The following is a 14,024-nucleotide window of genomic DNA, read 5'->3' on the forward strand; positions in this document are numbered from 1 at the left end:
TCCTCTGCTTTTGAGTCTACAAAGTCTGTATTACCGTATATACCCACCGCTTAGCTTCCACTTGTAAAAGAGAACATATAGTATCTCTTTTTACATGAGATACTTGTCTTAGGATTATGGCCTCCAGTTCCATCCAAGCTTCTGTGAAAGACATTATTTTATGGCTGAGTACCAGTCCATGGTATACGTATATATGCCACATTTTCATTATCCATTTGTCAATTGATAGATACTTACGTTGATTCCTTATCTTTGCATTTGTGAATTGTGATGCAATGAACATGAATGCTAGTATCTTTCTGATATAGTGACTTTTCTTTATTTCAGTAAAATTAGATGGTACAATTGATTTTGGTTACGTGGATGAATTATATAATGATGAAGTCAGGATTCTTACTGTACTTGTCACCAGAATACTATATGTTGTATCCATTTGGTACTTTTTGATCCCTCACTCCCTCCAAACCTCTCCTTGATTAGTTTCCAATGTCCATTATAGAAAGTTATGTCCATACATATCCATTGTTTATCTTCCATGTGTAACTGAGAATATGTGATATTTGTTTTTACATTCCTGAGATATTTCACTTAGGATAGTAGTCTCTAGTTTCATCCAAGTTGATGCAAAAGACATTATTTCACTTTTATTTAGGGCTGAGTAGTACTCTATGATATATATACACCACATCTGTGTTACCTACTCATTGGTTGTTAGGCGTATAGGCCAGGTAGTGGTGTGGGGCACCATGGCAGCCAGAGCTGGGTCAGAACCATGCTGTGCCACTCTCAGCTGAGGACCTTTCCTGATATCTCTTCCCCTCCCTGAGCATAGGATTCCTTTTATAACATCAGGGACCACAGTGACAGCTATCTCCTCACAGGGTGGCCTAAATGTGATCACATGTGTGTAGAGCAGGCTGCCAGCTACAAAGGTCTCTGCAGATGGGAGTTCATTCTTTGACAGAAGAAGGTGACCTGGCAAAGAGGTACAAAGGGTCTGGCCTTGGGTTTGGGAAATCTGGGGTGATTATGCTGCTGATGGCATGCATGTGTCCCCTCAGTCCACCTGAGTACACCTGAATCTGGGAGAGTGTATCTTCAACAGACTGACAGCAGCCCTCCCTAAGACACTGCTCAAGAGAACACACCTTCACACTCATACTCCACATGGGCACATACACATACCCACACTCAAGGGGGAGGATGGGAAGGGAAAAACCATGTGAGAGGGGCACTGTTTCTGCATGGAGTGCTGATCGTAATAAAGAACCATGACCTTTATTTATTTTACTTTTCATTCCTGTTGAATTTCTTATTTTACTAAACTAGGTATTTTTTGTCTTTGTAAAGACAAAAAGAAAAGAAAAACTAGGGGCTGGGTGCAATGACTCATGCTTATACTCCTAGCACTCTGGGAGGCCAAGAAAGATGGATTACATGAGCTCACAGATTTGAGACCAGCCAGAGCAAGAGTGAGACCCCCCCCCCTCTAAAAAATAGCCGGGCATTGTGGCAGGTGCCTATAGTCCCAGCTACTTGGGAGACTGAGGCAAGAGAATCACTTGAACCCAAGAGTTTGAGGTCACTTTAAGGTGTGATGCCACAGTACTCTACCAAGGGTGACAAAGTTAGACTCTGTCTAAAAAAAAAAAAAAAAAAAAGAGACAGAGAGAAAGAAAAAGTAGGTTCTGTCCTTTACTTGATAGGTGAGTGTTAAGTGGACGGAATTTAGTATGATACTAAACTTCCATAATGACAAAAATAATACGTATATTATAAAAAAAGTAAATATCACTTAAAGAGAATACAGGACTCTGAAGGCCTACCCAGGAGAGCTAACCATTGTTAGTAGTTTGGTCAGATCTCTCAGGCTCTCCATTCCTCATTCTTCCCTCTGTCTTGGTCTGTTTCACTAACTCACACACAGATTCACTTACTACATGTATCCAAGCATCTTTATATCATATGTAGTAGTTTTTACAATAAGACCTTCAATATAGACTGGTTGTCAACATGCTTTTTCATGTCATGGTTTCCTTGAGGTCTTTCCATGTGGGCACATATATGCACATAGCTAAAATGTTGCAGGAAAACAAGGCCGAGTGGAGAGAAAGATCACCGAAACATCATGTTTATAAGAGGAAGGGCTTTATTTCAGCCGGTGGGGTTTACAGCATAGAAGAATTCGAAAAGGCCCACTCCCCGATTGGCTTGGTCTTTCCCTTTTTATCTCCAATCAAAAAGTTCCAACCCACAGGCACCTTTCTCATTGGTCAGTTTGAATTAAGCGGGAGATGCTATTCCATCCCCCACAGAACTACAGGATTTCACAGAAGTGGAAATTTCCAAGTTCCAGGAAATTAAGTCTACAAATTCCCAAGAGCTGAGTCACCATGGAGAGGACCCTGCAGGTGTATCCTGTGGTCTTCTTGAGAAGACCTGTTCTCCTTGACCTCTCCCTTCTCAGGTATCTTCTCTCAGCACCATCTCTGCATTCTTGTGGCCCCAGGAAGGCCTCAGGGCCACCAGGTCCCAGCTCTGAGGGACGAACCACCTGAGTTTAGATTGGTTCCTACTCCCCACTTATGTGACCTGGACAAGACATTGTGCCTTTTAGGCCTCCCCAGTTTCTCTATCTGCCCAGTGGGGAATCAAACTGGTACCCACTTCATAGGGATGTCAGCAGGCATCTATGAGATGCCATTTAGAAAATCTGTGGGCTGGTGTTAACTGGAATTTTTCTTCAGTAGCTCCTTGGTCTCAGGAATACAAAGGATGAACCCAGGACCACAGATCAGTGGTAAGATAGGATTTATTGATAGAAAGGAATATAGAAGCACCACAGCTTCTGGTAAAGGGAAAGTTCCAAGTTGGAAGTCTCTTCAGAGGTCCCTAGAAGTCTCTGCATGGGTCCCTAGAATAAGGTGACCGGACGTCCTGCTTTTGGTGGGACAGTCCCGACTTTTAACAATTTGTCCCGCGTCCCAGGGGGTTTAAAAAAGTCCGGATTTTTTGAAAGAACGCTTAGGGAAAGGAGTATACGGTTTTTGGCTGCTGAAAAGGTTAATGTAACTCTATTTGGGAATGAAGAGGTTAATGTAACTTCATTTGGAAATGAAAAGGCTAATGTAAACTCCTTACTCCCCTCCTGGGCAAGGTCACCCAGGTGGACCAGCACCCTACACCTTTGAGCCACAGGCACTGCCCTATACATAATTTTTTTATGTATTATATTTGTAAATTGTACTTATGTTGAAATTAAAAATATATATATTACAATACTATTTTTGCATTCTATGAAAATTTTTGTTGCTCCATATAGACCAAATTTTTAATTAAGAACACACCCCTCCCCCCGCCACACCCCCGATTAGTGGTGTCCCTGCTTTACCAATGTTAAAATCTGATCACCTTACCCTAGAAGTCTCTGCATGGGTCCTTTGTCTAGGGGTGTGTATATTCTCTAGAGAACTACATTCCACCAGCACTTGGTAGGTGGGGAAACACCTTTTCAAATTTAGTGAGCGTATTAACAACTGAATGAATGCTCAGGCCCTCCATTAGGGGCGAGGTTATTAGGTCTTCCCATTTTTTGCTTCAGGGAAGGAATTAGGGTGTGTTTTGGTGGTGAACCACCAAAAACCTTTCAGGCTGCTTTGTTTTCATCTGCTAGAGCCCAGAGGGTGTGGCCTGGAAAGGTGTTTGTGCCTAGAGATGGGGGTCTGGATGCTGAGCTCACTTGGGCCTAGAGAATGGGGTGAGGGGTCCCTGTCCAGCCCTGGGTGTAGGAACTCTGTATCAGTGTCACGTGAAGCCACTGTACAAAATTTGAGATGAAATACAGAAAGGGGTGGGATGCAGCATGGGAACTCAACCAACATCAGGCCTGGGTTTCTGCAGTGTGATCTTGGAAATGTCACTTTCCCCACCTGCCATGAATGGGTAGAAAATTATTAAGTTCAGATATTGTCCTTTTCCTTAAAATCTTCCAGTGGCCGCCTATTATATTTAGATTCAGACCCAAGTCCTCGTCTTGGGGTTTTTAAGTCTGGGTCCTCGGCAGTATTTATTTCTCATGCTTACACGCTCAGACCCGTAAGTTGTGACTCTCTCTTACTCTTTCTTTCCAGTCTTCAGGGCTATTCATGTGAAAAACAGGAGCCCTGACAGCTTGACCACACAAAGCATAAAGAGAAGCTTCCAGATTAGAAATTAGCGGCGCTTCCTCCCCGACCCTCTCATCCCTTTGCTGACTTCATACAAACCTCCCCAAAGACCCGGTTCACCAGCAGAACCACTGCGGGTCCCCCCTGGTCCCGCCCCATGCTTGCCTGCCCTCTTTCCCTTCCTGTCTAACCCCTCTTCCTCCTGGCTGTCTCGCGCCTTCCCCTTCCCGACCCCTCTTCCTTACTCCTCTCCCCTCCTCCCAGGGGCGTGGCGTGGAGGGGCAGGGGCCAGGCAGGGGCGTGGCGTTTCGGGGGCGTGGCAGGGCGTGGCGGGGCAGGGGCAGGGCAGGGCAGGGGCTGAATGGACGCTGTGTGGAGCCGAGAGCTGACCGGAGCCCCACCTGGCATAGCAGAGTCTGACAAATTTTAAACCTTTCAAGTATAATTTAACATTTCAAGTTTTATAATATCCACATCGATACCGTATATGGTATCTAATATAATTAGTAAGTTTTTTATAAACTTACTAATTAAAACTAATTAAGCTTATTAATTAAAATTTAAAACTACTAGCTAAAGCAGAGATGAAAATTGTCACTTTGCTCAAAATACAGACCGACCGGGTCCAGAGCCACCAGAATCTCTATTTCTCAATTTGGCCGGAGGGGTTCTAGTGGCAAGACACAGAAATAGCGGTAAACATTTCCAAGCTCAAAGGAAAGAAAACAGTACTACAACTTTTTTTCCCATACCGGGAGTCGAACCCGGGCCGCCTGGGTGAAAACCAGGAATCCTCACCGCTAGACCATATGGGAGGCGCCCTAACGTTTAACGGGTAGGCACGTACGTGACTCACGCAGACCAGGGCGCTCCACTCCCAACCCACTTATCAGGTTTCGCTCCGCCCGGTTAGAAAAGTCCCGACTGCGGCTGCGCGCTCTCCTCTGCTGAGTGGGCGGGAGCGGTAACGACCGGACCCTGACCGCCCGCAAACCCACCGGCGGAGATGGTGGGAGGATTTGCTGACTTCCGTGTATGTCAGCGGACACGGAAAGTCAGCACAGACGGAAAAGACGCGCCAGGTGATTCCTCCAGGAAGAATATAAGGTCAAAGCAGACATTCAATGTTATTTTTTTCCTTACTTCAGCTTCAAAATTTCACTGATTTGCATTTTGTCTGTAGCAGGGGTTTATCGTGAAACTCAACCTCTGTTCTCGTGTATATGGGGTAAGGGCCCCCTTTCTCCTCCTGGCACGGGTTGAGGGCCACCGAGCTCTCCTGGTAGACCTGTCATTAGCAGCTGAAGCTCCACTTGGCCTGCATAAGCGGTCCCCACCCAGCCATGTGTCTGTCTGCCCCGTAGGATGGCAGTATACATTAAAGGTACAGGAATCAGCAGTTCCCTGTGTCCTGGGAGTAATGTTTGCGCAGCAGGCGAAGACCGGGAAGTCAAACCGACTTATCCTGGGGGCGCGGAGGCTCACGCCTGAAATACCAGTGAGAGCGAAAGGATGGCTTAGGAGTTCAGGAGACACCCGGCCTGTCTCTACTAAAGATAGAAAAATCAGCTACTAGGCCTAGCTGCTAGTCCCAGCATCTCGGGAGGATCGCTAGGGCCCAGCAGTTTGGGGTTGCTGTGAGCTAGGCTCTTGCTATGACATTCTAGCCTGGACAACAGAGTGAGACTGTCTCACACACACACACACATAAAAGTCTTTAATAGATACAGGATATGGGCAGAAGGTATTTGAAATGTGGACATAGGACCCACCTGATATCCCAGCTAAAACCACAAGTTGAAGAAAATGCCTATCCCCTTACCAAGGACCCCCCTAAATCCAGAAATCATAACCGCTGATGGATAAATACAACTCTAAAAGTTTCCCCTAGTTATTCATGAAGGCATTCAATTGTTGTGTGCAGTTTGATGTAACATTTTATTTTACAATAAAAAGTTAAAAAAAAAACACCATAAGCAAAGTTAAAGGAATATTTACATCTCATATACAAAGGACTAAGTTTCCCAAACATAAGGAGCTCCTAGAAATTGCTAAAAAGATCAACAACGCAGTAGAAAAATGAAGTAAGTTCTTGTAATAGGAAACAATTGGCCCTTCAACAAATGAAGAGAGGCTTGGTAAAATAAAGGCAGGATTCTTAAAACCTGGAAGGTCTTTTCCGAGAATTCCCTTAATCTGAGCGTTCCCTTAATCTAATTCAAATCTTTTTTTCTAGTTCTTGGCTTAGACCCTGCCAAGGGCTGCCCATCCACTCAAGTGTTTTATTTTTATTAACTCAAATCATATTGTCCTGGTCTTTCAGCCATTCATGGTTTTTTCCTCCTGCAAGTTCTATGTTGAGGATCTACTGAACCTGAACTACTTCTGCCTGTCCTTCCCCACCACTGTCAGTCCAGCGTTTCATCACCCTGAAATAAAACCATATCCAACCCATGACTTGCTGAGTAAACAGGCACTTGGCCCATCAGAGTGTGTCCTCTAAGAGCACAGACCTAGAAATGGTTTCAATGCTCAATCACCTCTTAAAACTTCACACCTAACAAAAGTGAAAACATGCAGACCAAGGACACAGAGGGGACATTAGCTAGGGTGGGGTGGGACAAGGGTACTTGTGAAGGGAGAAGGCCTCTGATGAGGCAGCCATATCCCAGAACAGCTATGCTCGCTGCTCTGCCTCTGTGAGTGCAAGTCAGGCAGCCCCGGGCTCTGGCTGCTTGAGTTTCTCCTGGAGCCCCCGGAGCTGGCTTTGCCCCCAGTTGATGCGGTTCTGAAGGCTGGCTATGTCTGCAGCCAGCTGTAGGCCTGGAGAAAAAAGAAAGAATGTCACCACAGTATCCATGCTGTGACACACAACTCAGGAAGCTCTGGACACCCCCCCCCACCCCCCCCACCCCCCCGCCCAGGGATTGGAAAGGCTCCAGGCCTCTCTGGCTTCCACACTATTCCTAAATAAAACATTACAGGTATGGCCTTACACTGATTGCTCTAGAACCTCACTGGACTCACACCTTTACATCTCAGGTTTCTGCTAAAATGTCACCTGCTCAGAAGACTTCCTTGCTGGGCATGGTTGTTCATGCCTGTAATCCTAGCACTCTGGGAGGCTAAGGCAGGTGGATTGCCTGAGTTTAGGAGTTCAAGACCAGCCTGAGCCAGAGTGAGACCTTGTCTCTGAAAACAGCCAGGCATTGTGGCGGGTGCCTGTGGTCCCAGCTACTCAGGAGACTGAGGCAAGAAGATTGTTTGATCACAAAAGTTTGAGGTTATTGTGATCTATGACACCTCAGCACTCTAACCAAGGGTGACAAAGTGAAACTCTCTGACAAAAAAAAAAAAAAAAGACTTCTTTGACTTCCTTACATCACCCATTAGAAACTAAATATTCACAGATCCTAACACTGTCTCAAGCACTTATTTCCTTCCTCCCTCCACTGTCACATTTCCTCACTGCTCCCAGCCACTCTCCCTACCACTCTTCTCGCTGAAGAACGATCCACACTTTGGATCCATGTGTAGGTGGCTTTCACCTGTAGATGTCTCTGCTGGAACAAGTGCTGTCGACCTCAGGGCCCTCTACACTGCCTGTTGTCCTGGGCAGTCCTCAGTTGTCAGCCTCCTTTTGGGCAAGGCTGATCGCACAACTAATGGCACCCTCCAGGAAACACTGTCTTCTTGGCTTCCAGGACACCCTGCACTCTGGGTGTTGCACCTCAATCTCCTCTTCCTCATCCTCACCGCCCTTCCACAATTCTGGGACCACCTCCTGCTGACCTCACCCCAACAACTTGGGAATTGAACCCCAGAGCTATGTGGTGGACCCACAGATCTCTCTAGCCCAGGCCTCTCCCAAACTCCAGATGTACATGCCCAATGTCCACTTGGACTCCACAGCTGGATGTCACTGACACCACACAGCACAGACCACACCTGCTCCTATTTCCTAACTTCCCCTCATAATGAGCGAGGGTAGCTCCATCCTCCCAGGGGTTTTGGGTGAACACAGCCTCTCTCTGACTAATCTCCTTCCCTATTCTCACATCCAGTTTGTCAGCAAGTCTGAGCTTCTACCTCAAAGTACGTGCAGGTTCCCACTGCTTACCCCTTTCCCCACTGCCTCCTCCTGCAGCTCACACCTGGCTGTACCCTGGTCCCTGCTTTCTTCCTCTGCTCTCCAGTCTGTGACCTTGAAAGGACCCCTGTGACCTTGAAAATACAATTGCACCCTTCTGCTCAGAGCCTCCCCAAGACTTACAAAGTCTGGGCCCAGCCTCCCTGTCCTCAGCCTCTAGTACTTCCATTGTGCTAACTCCACTGCAGCCACTGGCCTCCATCTACCCTTCCTCCAACACACACCAGACAGACCTTCCTTCAGTGCTTTTGCCCTGGCTGGTTCCTCTACCTAGCACTGTTACCCCAGATCATCCATAAGGCTTTTCCTCAATCTCCTCAAAAAAACCCTTCCTTAGCTCTCCTTCATAAAACAGTTCCCTCAGCCCACTCTTTATTGTTTCATAAAAATTTTCACAGCCAGATGTTAGATTAACAGCCTATGTATTTATTTGCACACCTTTCTCCTCTCCATGGAATAAGCATTCCATGAACAGTGTTGATCACTTTGGTTCCCTATTGTATCCCCAGAACTTAGCTTGAGCCTGGAAGACTGCCAACAGCCAGCAGATGCTTTTGGAAAAAACAGCAGGTGTGCAACAAAGGTATGCAATGGAGAAAACTGCAAAGCCCTTTATAGACTAACCCCGTCCATGGCATTAGTGCTCAAGTGTTCCCTTGTGGATTGAGGGTCTGATTTTAGCCCAGAGTCACATGGCCTATTGGCAGGGTCAACTCACCATCGCGGAAGCTAGCTTGGGCCTGCCGTAGACTGTGAGGAACCAGGATTCCGAACCAGTTCAGAGGGTCCTGGGGGCCTTCAGAGGACTCTTGCTCTGGGGTCTTAGTGGGGCCCTTGCGCCTGCGCAAACCTGGAGAGAAAAAAGCCTGGAAGGAGCTGGGATCTTACCACCTAGCCTTTGTGGTCTTAGCAACAATGTCGAGCTTGATCTGCGCTCATGATTCTGGAAAACACTGATGGTTGGAACCCCCTACCTTAATTTTTGTGATCTGGGAAGCATTTACCCCAAAGCACTGCACTTCCTTTTGTGACTCAGATCTCTATGCACTCTTGCTCATGACTCCTGTAAGACCCAAAGATGACCCTGTTTATTTTTGACAAGGCCACACACTGATCTTAACCATTTTTGCCTGAATGTGCTGAAAAGCCAGATACAGATCTTCCAACTCCCTTTTTTTCCTTTGAGGAATAATTAACTGGGATAAAGAAGTTTGTCCCTCTAAAACTAGCTAGATGCAAAAATCTTTTTTGTCCAGCTGATTGACACTTCCATGATTACAAAACTATCCCAGTTGTAAAACACCTATAACTTCTCTAATTCTCCTATAAAAGTCTAAGGCAAAAATCACCCTTTAAGATATTCCGCTCTTCAACTCTGGGTTTTTTCTCTATTGCAAAGCCTAAATAAAACCATCTCCTCAAGAGTTCTGTGCATTGTGCTTGACATAGGCCCCTGGCAGAAGAAAGGGGCTCACCTTCCTCACGCGGTCCCACCTCCTCTGGAGTCTGGACGCCAGCTCTCACCACCCTGAACTTCTGGAAGCCATCCTGGGCCTCACTAAAAGACGAGAAGGGAGGACGCACCGCTGGCGGCGCTGGCGGCGCCGGCGGCACTGGCGCGAGGGGCGCGGGCGCGAGGGACCCCGGCCCCGCCCGCCCGCACGCCCGCTCCAGCATCGAAGACTCCCCACCTGGCACGGACGCAGACCTGGGGCTCCATTCGGGAAGCATACTGCAGGGGTCCCACAGACTTGGCGCCCATGGCGTAGCGAGCCTTGGCGAGCGAGAGCCATCCCTGGAAAGCGGAGAATGGGGAGACTCAGTTTGCGTCCGTGTACGGTCCGGCCCGCCTCAAATACTTACCTCCTCCACCCGGGTGTTCAACACCGCCCGCTTCGCCTCTAACTCCTCCAGGTCCCCAAGTAGCTGCAGGAGCAGCGAGTCCAGCTCCGCCCTCAGATCTGGCGCAGCCATGGACAAGCCTCCAGTATCAGGTGGGCCGACTGGAGCCTCTTCCTTCCAGGTCGCACAGTCACCGCCCGCTGAGCAGGCAAGACAGCCAATCCGCGCAGGAGACACGCCCCAGGTGGGCGTTCCCAGCCGTGGGCCTCGACGCAAACGTGAGGACACAACCTTTAAGGCCGAGCGTCCTCTGGGAAGCAGTCCCATGGTATGTATTACTGAGTTTCTCCGATTAGCACCCCAAGAGGATCGGCCAGAAGGATTGTCGGGTAGGTTTGCAAGTGGTTCCGAGTCGCTTCCGGAAGCTGCCGAATTCTAAAAGTCGGGTTACTACTGTGGCGACAGGAGGCGGCGAAGCAATAGGGCAAACATTTTGATTAAGGCAAGAGAGGCTTTACACTTAATTCCGGAAGGAGCACATAGGAAACCTGATCAGCCACTGTGCTGCTTTTACAGTTGGTGGGCCGTTTGAAGCTGCCAAATACAATCGTTTTAGCGGTTCATCATCTAAAACTTATTTGCAAAACCGGGGACAGACATCTTTATTGATGGTCGTCACCAGCTACGTGACAGCATCTTGAAGCCCATCTGTTGGTTGCCCGGATGAGCATGCGCTGCCCCACTGGCCAATCGCCTCGCGACGCCGTGTCTCTGTTCGCCATTTTGACTTCGGGCATTTCGACAGCAGTAGTCTCTAGTGAAGCTTCCAGCGACCTTCTTGGCTAAGGGCGGAAGCGAGGGTTGTGTCGCGCGGCCACCACTTGCGGATTCTCCCAAACCCACGTGGAAGCTGCGTCCAGGATGGTAGGTGGGATGTTCGAGTTCCAGCCTCGGCGACCGTGGGGCGGAGGGCTCATGGATTGTTGAGGATGTGGGTCGGGGGCGCGTGGTGACCGCGCCCGCTGCTCTTCCAGTTACGCCGCGAAGCCCGCCTGCGCCGCGAGTACTTGTACCGCAAGGCCCGGGAAGAAGCGCGGCGGACGGCCCAGGAGAAGAAGGAGAAGGTCCGGCGCGCGCTCGAAGGTATGTACAGGAAACGCTTTGGGTCAGCGTTCGTGCTGGTGCCTGAGCATCATTTCCAGTATTTTCTGTCCGTCTGCTTGCTGGTCAGGTTCTCTGGTTGCTGTTGGAAATGTTCCTTCCGTGTGCTGGTGCTAAGTGTTGTTTATACTGCAGTGTGCTCGGTCTGTTCAGTTCTTCTGAAGCTAAAAAACGTCACGCGGTCCCATAGATGTTCTGTCTACGTATGGCAAGGTGACCAGACGCCTGATTTCTAACAATTTGTCCCGCGTCCCGCGGCGTTTTTAAAAAGTTCCGATTTTTGGAAAGAATGCAGGACATGTTAGATAATTGCCTCAGAAAGCCCCTCCCCCCAAAAAGCCCCTTCCTGCCCTTAAAGTTAGAACTCCTCCCCTAACCCAGGGAGTGGTCTGCTTACCACTGCGTGAGTACTCGTATTATTTATATTTTATAGTGGCGGCAAAACTCTAGTGCCGGCCTGTGACACCTACGACTTAGGAGGTATCATTATTTAAAAAATACATTGATAAGGAAAAGGTTAAATCTTGGGCATCAGCAAAAATCACAATAGAGAACAAATGTTGAGAAATACTTAATCATTTTGAAACAAACCATGTGCCATACAATAATGCACTAAAAACTGTGGGATACGCGCTGTACTTACCAGGAACTAATCCTGCGACTGAATGCGTTTTTTTCTAAGGTAAATAAAGTATGGACATCAGAAAAATCACAATTAAGTGCTGAGACTTTGAAAGCCATTTTATGTGTGAAATAAAATTTAACAAATTCTTGTGAAAATTTTCATGACCTTTTAAACGACGACAGCAATCTAAAAAAAATTCACTCAAATGGGAAATATACCAAAGAATAAAATAGTACTATACGTAATTTTTTAAATGTATTATATTTGTAAATTGTACTTATGTTGAAATTTTTTTAAAAAATTACAATACTATTTTAATTATGGAAACATCTCCTCCCCCCCAAATGGTGTCTCACTTTACCAATGTTAAAATCTGGTCACCTTAAGGTATGGATATGTAGAAGGTACATAAAGTCCCTTCTTTAGTCGAGTTTCACCCAAGAATACCTTTTTGCTTTTAGCACCATTATGGTTCCTTTGAACCTTTAAAATATCCTATGTCCAACTTGCATTTGCAGCCTTTTCCTTTGTTGGGACAAAGGAGACTGGTTCATTGTCTGTCGCCAACATATCTTGCTCTGTAAACTTATCTTTCTCTGCCTTAATAAACCTTGTTTCATGTTAAAAAAAAAGAAAAGAAAGGAATATTATTTGCGTTACGAGGTAGGAATCAAATTTTGCAATTTTCCCCACATTTCCATTTGTGAGATCAATGAAGTCTGTCTCATATGCTTGATTGGAAAACGCTGTTTATCCCTGTTTTGTTGGTCCTCGTGTTGCTGGTGCTTCATGTTTCCAGTTCCCTGGTGCATCTCCCACAGCACCTCTGATTAATTTAAATCCCCTTTTAAGTTCCTAGGTTTTAGGCCTGTGAAGTGTGTCTGATATGTGTACGTATGTTTAAATTAAGAAGCATACATAATGTTAAATACCTGTGACCCATCCACCTACCTGAAAAAGTGACAAGTAACTGATAAGTTGAAATTCAAGAATATTTCCCCAACTTATGAAACTACTATTTTGAATTTTGTTACGAAATAAATCTTTTTTCTTTGAGCTTATAGTGTCATATCTGTTTGTATCCCTTAATCGTATTGGTCAACTTTTAGTTTTAAAGATAGATTAGGTTGTGTGCATTCTTCTGCAGCTTTATTATTTCATTCAGAATTGTTTCTAAGACCCACTGAGTGTGATGGGAAGTGCCTTCTGGTGATACTCTTCAGGCTCTTCATCTATTTTCCTGGGAGTGGTGATGAGCTTGTTTTCAGTTTGAGGTAGTTAGGAACTGCATAGCTGCTGTCAACAATGGGCCCAAGGGTGTTCTCATACTGAGTTCCATACTCCAAAGTGGATGCACCCACATACCACATGCCTCAAGTGGAGTATATGTCGTGGTTAGCAGCTCTATTCATAAAGAGCACTTTATATTTCTTTTAAAAAATAAACATTTGTGTATTTATTTGAAGCAGGGTCTTGCTCTGTTGCACAAGCTACAGTGCATTGATATTATCATAGCTCACAGCAACCTCAAACTTCTGAGGTCAAGCAATCTTCCTGCCTCAGCCTCCTCTAAGTTTGAAGTTGCTGTGAGCTATGGACTTGCCACCATACCCAGCTAAATTTTCTATTTTTAGTAGAGATGAAGTCACTCTTGCTCAAGGCTGGTCTGGCATTCCTGAGTTCAAGGGATCCTCTCACCCATGTTTCCCTAGGAACTGGGACAATAGACACATGCCACCACACCTGACTAATTTTTAAAATTTTTTTTCTGATCATAAAAGCAATGAACATTAGTGATAAAATATTTTATAAAGCTCTCAAGGTATGAGACTCATGAACCATAGGATAGCCGGGCGTTGTGGCGGGTGCCCCAGCTACTTGGGAGGCTGAGGCAGGAGAATCGCCTAAGCCCAAGAGTTGGAGGTTGCTCTGAGTTGTGTGCTAAACCAACGAGAAAAACCAGCCAAAAATAGTCAGGCGTTGTGCAGGCGTTGTGGCAGGTGCCTGTAGTCCCAACTACTTGGGAGAGAATCACCTAAGCCCAAGAGCCAGAGGTTGCTGTGAGCTGTGACGCTACATG

General features: G+C 46.5%; 3 protein-coding genes and 1 non-coding gene across 5 annotated transcripts in view; 2 read left to right on the forward strand and 2 right to left on the reverse strand.

The window, feature by feature from the left end:
* Positions 1-4,909: 4,909 nt before the first annotated feature.
* On the reverse strand, positions 4,910-4,981 carry TRNAE-UUC. Its single transcript has one exon. It is a non-coding gene; the product is annotated as a tRNA-Glu (tRNA).
* A 1,138-nt stretch (positions 4,982-6,119) lies between these two features.
* Positions 6,120-10,314, reverse strand: CCDC115 (coiled-coil domain containing 115). Its single transcript, XM_003797283.3, has 5 exons — positions 10,180-10,314; positions 10,008-10,111; positions 9,792-9,874; positions 9,035-9,166; positions 6,120-6,989 (listed from the first exon to the last, which is right to left on the reverse strand). The coding sequence occupies exons 1-5, from the start codon at positions 10,288-10,290 to the stop codon at positions 6,877-6,879; spliced, it is 543 nt and encodes a 180-aa protein (XP_003797331.1). The 5' UTR covers positions 10,291-10,314; the 3' UTR covers positions 6,120-6,876.
* Positions 10,315-10,427: 113 nt separating this feature from the next.
* IMP4 (IMP4, U3 small nucleolar ribonucleoprotein) overlaps positions 10,428-14,024 on the forward strand; it is a 5,966-nt gene continuing 2,369 nt past the window's right edge. Inside the window, exons 1-3 of one of the 2 annotated variants that reach the window (XM_023517568.1) lie at positions 10,428-10,486; positions 10,735-11,082; positions 11,193-11,301. In XM_023517568.1, coding sequence (XP_023373336.1) covers positions 11,080-11,082; positions 11,193-11,301 — 112 coding nt within the window. In that variant the 5' untranslated portion in view covers positions 10,428-10,486; positions 10,735-11,079. Of the gene's footprint in view, positions 10,548-10,734; positions 11,083-11,192; positions 11,302-14,024 lie in introns of both variants that reach the window. The other variant, XM_012809848.2, reaches the window with a different exon arrangement.
* The window catches only part of PTPN18 (protein tyrosine phosphatase, non-receptor type 18), a 30,454-nt gene continuing 27,611 nt past the window's right edge, over positions 11,182-14,024 (forward strand). The window contains exon 1 of the mRNA XM_023517566.1: positions 11,182-11,191. The gene's annotated coding sequence lies outside the window, so the exon portion shown is untranslated. The remainder of the gene's footprint in view (positions 11,192-14,024) is intronic.

The sequence above is a fragment of the Otolemur garnettii genome, unplaced genomic scaffold (assembly GCF_000181295.1).
Source record: "Otolemur garnettii isolate 467f Iridium unplaced genomic scaffold, OtoGar3 scaffold00114, whole genome shotgun sequence".
Taxonomy (NCBI): Eukaryota; Metazoa; Chordata; class Mammalia; order Primates; family Galagidae; genus Otolemur; species Otolemur garnettii.

What these genes read in the sequence shown, in the direction of transcription:
- CCDC115 (XM_003797283.3), bottom strand. Translation starts at nt 10,290, where the DNA reads ATGGCTGCGCCAGATCTGAGGGCGGAGCTGGACTCGCTGCTCCTGCAG. An exon ending in TGAACACCCGGGTGGAGGAG is followed by an intron (nt 10,112 to 10,179) that starts GTAAGTATTTGA and finishes TCCGCTTTCCAG; the next exon opens with GGATGGCTCTCGCTCGCCAA. An exon ending in GGTGGGACCGCGTGAGGAAG is followed by an intron (nt 9,167 to 9,791) that starts GTGAGCCCCTTT and finishes TTTTCTCTCCAG; the next exon opens with GTTTGCGCAGGCGCAAGGGC.